This window comes from Euphorbia lathyris, chromosome 7, assembly GCF_963576675.1.
Source record: "Euphorbia lathyris chromosome 7, ddEupLath1.1, whole genome shotgun sequence".
NCBI classification, from domain to species: domain Eukaryota; kingdom Viridiplantae; phylum Streptophyta; class Magnoliopsida; order Malpighiales; family Euphorbiaceae; genus Euphorbia; species Euphorbia lathyris.
In genome coordinates, this window is record NC_088916.1 from 64,369,880 (window position 1) to 64,374,919 (window position 5,040).

General features: G+C 33.4%; 1 protein-coding gene across 1 annotated transcript; it reads left to right on the forward strand.

The window, feature by feature from the left end:
• The first annotated feature begins 223 nt into the window (after positions 1-223).
• On the forward strand, positions 224-4,807 carry LOC136234683 (uncharacterized). The gene is made up of 4 exons (XM_066024156.1): positions 224-671; positions 1,026-1,128; positions 3,044-3,205; positions 4,358-4,807. Exons 1-4 carry the CDS (start codon positions 406-408, stop codon positions 4,523-4,525), a joined length of 699 nt encoding a protein of 232 aa, XP_065880228.1. The 5' UTR covers positions 224-405; the 3' UTR covers positions 4,526-4,807.
• The last annotated feature ends 233 nt before the right edge of the window (positions 4,808-5,040 follow it).

A 5,040-nucleotide genomic window follows, 5' to 3' on the forward strand; every position in this document is an offset into this window, starting at 1 on the left:
ACTATTTATTTATTAGAGACATGATGACGTACTGATGAAATATGACAGTCGAAATGTATATCTTTCCATTTATAGTTATTATTATTATTAATAGAAACAAAAATTAAATGCGAGCCCTTTATTTTAAAATGAACGGAGTAGATTTCACATGATGTTCACTGGAATCTTAAATAATATGAATCTGAATCCATTCATTTCGTGACAAGGGAATGGAACAATGTAAAGCTGATGTATGTAACCCAAATTTCTAACACAATACATTATATGAATCCATTATCCTCTTTTCTTTTTAATTTTTAAATTACTAATAAAGTTACTGCAAAAAGCATATTCTTTTTTCTCAATTCAAAACCTATCATTTGAAAAACAGAGACGAAGAATCGGAGAGGAAGAATCGGCGATAAGATGCCACGTCTCCTTGTTCTTCTTCTCATCTTCTTCTCTGTTATTAGTCTCAGTTTATGGAGTCTTACTGCCCAGAGCTTGCCGCCGGCCAAGTACGACGGATTCCTGTACAAGACTGGGGATGCAGTTGATTCTGATTCTATTCTAATTGAAGCCTTCTTTGATCCTGTATGCCCTGATAGCAGAGATTCCTGGCCCCCTCTCAAACAAATCCTTCACCATTACGGTTCTCGCACTTCTTTTCTTCTTCACCTCCTCCCTTTACCGTTAGTATTTCCTTGCTCTCTCTCTCTTTTTAAATTCTAATTGATTGCAGCTAGAGTTTAATTTGAGTTTTTGGGATTTTTTTGTCTTTGTTCGATTTTGATTTGAAATGAGGGATACTGGATGCGAATGTTTGAATATTTCCCTCTCATTATGAAAATTGGATTTTAAACTAATTTGTGTTTCATCCCAATTTCTTATCTAAATTGTGCTCTCCTTCATCATCCGTAGATGGTTGATCTTCAAGCTTGTTTTGATATTAAAAAATTGAATTGATCTCAATAAGCTTCTATGTATGTGTTAAACTTACTTTTCTTCAAGTGATTTAGTAATTTTTTGTTTAATGGAAATTGCAGATACCATGATAATGCGTTTGTTACTTCTCGTGCTTTGCATATTGCAAATTCGCTGAACGCTTCTTCTACGTTCCCATTGTTGGAGCGGTTCTTTAAGTATCAGGTTAGAATTTCCATTTTCAGTTATGAGTAATTTAACTCTCAAGTTATTGTCAACTGTTTGTCAACAATGCAGACAATTTATACCACTTCTTAGTCTCTTAAGCAGAATATGCGTTGTGATTTGTTAGATTGATTGACTTGTAGAAGGAAAATTACCCCTGGCACTGTTTCCTTCTTAATAAAAGGTGTCAATGAGGTTGAGCGAGATAAATCTCCCTCTGGTTCGTATCTTGCATTTAATTTCTGTTTGTTTTGTCTTTCAGAATGTAGTGAACTATGTATGATGTAGTTTGAGTGGTTCTTACTTTAATTACGTTGTCCCCTGATACTCTAACATCAATTTAAACCCTGGTCCTGCTTGATCTTATACTGGAGCTTCTATTCACTCTCAACTTTTAAATTGACTAATCATAGTGTGGGCTGCTGCTCTGATTTTCTCTGTTAGAAGCTTTAATCAATGTTATGTAATAATGAAAAGTACAAACTCGGGATACATTTTAAGTTAGGTAGTCCATTGCCATGAAACTTAGGTAGCTTCATTCGGTGCTTGTAGTAGTGTGAAAGTGGAATGACTTTTGAGAATCATTTTGTGTTGAAGCTTATTAATATTGATAGATACGTTAAGCATATCAACAATCCTATTTAGTTTGATTTTCTTAATTGAAAATGAAAATGAAAACTTCATCCTACTAGGGAAAATATTATACTTTTAGGTTCTATATAAGGAAAAGTTGTTTGCCTATTTATTTGCACTCAGACAGTCTTGATCACATGTAGAATTTGCTCATTCACCATTTGATCTAGACTTATTAGAATTCTAAGGTGGAGATTCAAAGCATCCTGAGGCTTAGATTTAATAAGCCTAGATCTAACAGTGAATGAGTGAATTCACTTGCTCATTAAGGTGCATGTGAAAATTCCTGTGCACTCAGAATATTGGAGCTTGTGCTCTTGGGATATGTGTGTGTTAGCTTTGGGTATAATCGGGTCTCTTGAGACTTGCGATTTAGTGACTTGGGTAAAGAATGTGCGTTGCTTATTACTGTACCAACTTGTCGATTACTAATGAATTATGTGATCCTTCTCGCCTGTAGATGTATATAAAATTATTTGAACCACGCTAGATTTCTTGTTCTTATAATTGCAATGTCTAGTTTTCTGTTCTGCATGTATCACGTCTTTGTATTGTACAGGTTCAATTTTATTGTTGATCTGTTGCTTTATATATCTAGGGTGTAGTCCAGTATACTTTTGCTTCATTTGTGAAGTTGATCTGTTGCTTCATATGAAGTTAACTCTTTTCTTCTATCTGTGTTTGCATCATTATCAAGATTCCTCTAGAATATTCATAAGATATTTTAGGGAAATGATTGAACATTGCTACCGAAAGACGTCTCAGATTAAAATTGTGGTTTTAATCTACCGGGATGAGCTATAAATTTAGTCCTTTGTTATTGAGGGAAACATATTTATCACGTATAAAATCGTGCAATGTCAACACTAAAGTTTTGTAGATAGAGTCTAAATTCTATTAATGGTAGATAAGTCAATTTTCTGTTAGTTTTTCCATGTATACACGACATAAGGTACAAATTTAACCCTCGGGTATTGGGGAACAAATTTAGCCTCAACTTATAAAACTGTGCATCGTCCATATGAACACCAGTTTAGGTGGTGAAATATGGAACTGAATTAATGGGAAATGAGCTTTTGTTTAATATGTCCTTGATAGAGTTTGAAATCGCTCTATTTTTTAGGACTAACATTGCACCGTTGTATACATGGAATCTAAATTTGCTTTCCTTCCAATAACTATTTGGCTAATTATGTACTTATTCCCGGAAATCCTCATCTTCTGTGAAATTGTATGTTAATATTTGATTAGCCTATCTAAACCCACTTTCAATTTATTTCAGGAAAGGTTCTATAATGCTCAAACACGCAACTTATCAAGAGTTTCTGTTGTAAAGAAAATCGTGAAATTTGCAGCTCATGAAGTTGGAAATTCATATTATTCTGCGATTGAATCTGGCTTTAACGACAGACGAACTGATCTCAAAACTAGAGTTTCCTTCAAGGTAAGAAATTCATATGTATTATAAATGGATTCTTTTTAAAGGTAAAGTGTTTCCCTAGCTTCATATATAACATGTGACAATATGAGTTAAAAAACAATCTAGGTAAATTGCATTCATCACCCTTAATTTTGGCTTTACTTTCTTTATGGTCCTCTGTACTTCAAAACCGCCCACATATAGAGTTGACACGACAACACGAGTTAAATAAACAATCTAGGTAAATTACATCCATCACCCTCAATTTTGGATTTACTTTTTTTACGGTCCTCTAGTAACATACTTCAAAATTACCATTGACTAGACCTATTAATGGACTGAGTTTGGGTCAGGCTCAGTGGGCTTTCGTTTAAAGATACTCAGTTTAAGCCTCTCTCAGGCCGTTGTTAATTTACGTGACCTTTGGGTCGAGTCGAGCTATGTTTGGGCTTAAAAATCAAATATGTTTGGGCTTAAAAATCAAATGCTAATCCTAACTCATATAAGCCCACTTTAAAAAAATTCTTATATAATTTTACCCATTAATATTTATAGGATGGGCTGGGTTGGGCCGGGCTGGCTGTCTTGTGTTATTTTTATGAATCCCAAGCCCTTCTAAAAAAATAGATAGGCTTTAGTGGCCTGGCTTGCTTGAGGTTAATTTTCCCTGTTCAAGTCTAGCTCAGGAAACGGCGAATACATGATTCAAGTCTAGCTCAGGCAATTTTACATGGATTTGGAGTGGGTCGGATGGGTATTCGGGTTCATGAACAGGTCTTCCGTTGATGACTTTAAAATAGAAAACTTTAAGAATCATAGTTGTTTATAAACACGTTTATCATGAAACCGCGTTTTACTACCGCGAGAACTTTTTTGTTTTAAACAATTTTTCTCATGTAAACAATATTTAAAATAAAAAAGTTTAAAAATTAAAGTTATTTAGAATATAATTTTTATCCGCTTTACAATGGATGGTTACCTATTTTGAAGTTTAAATTTCATAAAGAAATAAAACGAAAGTTGCATGTATAATTTACCCGAAACAATTTGCTTAATTTTTCATTGTATTATATATAATGATAATAGATCTAATATATAGATGAAATAAAATAATTATACCCGATTTGACACTTGTAGCTGAATACTCATCAATTATGGTATGATTTGTGACAACAGTTCAGCGCATCGAGAGGGGTATATGGGACACCTATGTTCTACGTAAATGGATTTGTATTGCCCGATGCTGGTTCTCCTTTAGATTATAACGGGTGGAGGAAAATCATTGACCCGTTGGTTCATGCTAAGAAGGACACAAATGTAAATACGCTGCCTTTCTTTTTCTGAGGGGCGGGCTTATCTTGCAATTCGCATTATCAGGAATCAGATTACACCTGGCCTTTAAAAAGAGTTGTGAATTTGAGGTGATGCAATAAAATTAAAAGTTCTGAACTCAATCTGTCCTCTGTAGATAGTATTATTGATATTCGTCAGAGCTGCAATTATTTGCTTATTTTCTTTGCCCAAGGCAGATTTTATTATTCTTTTATATAGATATTTTTCATCTAGGTACTTGGGAAGAGAATATCTATGTCTGAGTTATAGAAAAAAAAAACATTTAAAGATCAATTATTGAAGTTGTCTAGTTCAAAATCAAAGTTTGCCTATCAATTTGCTATATTTCAACTTGATATTTAGAGTTAAATTAGTTCAAAATGGTTGTTAGTTATGGAACATGTGGCACTTCCATCATTTTGGACTTAATTTGATTCTATATGCTAAGTTGAATGGCTAAATTTTCCAGACAAAATTTATATTATCAATCATACTTTGTTTGTATTTTTTTTTTTTGGAAGAATATA

Coding starts and splice junctions, on each gene's coding strand:
- LOC136234683 (XM_066024156.1), top strand. CDS start 406: ATGCCACGTCTCCTTGTTCTTCTTCTCATCTTCTTCTCTGTTATTAGT. Junction 1,129..3,043: donor AGCGGTTCTTTAAGTATCAG/GTTAGAATTTCC, acceptor AATTTATTTCAG/GAAAGGTTCTATAATGCTCA. Junction 3,206..4,357: donor AAACTAGAGTTTCCTTCAAG/GTAAGAAATTCA, acceptor TTGTGACAACAG/TTCAGCGCATCGAGAGGGGT.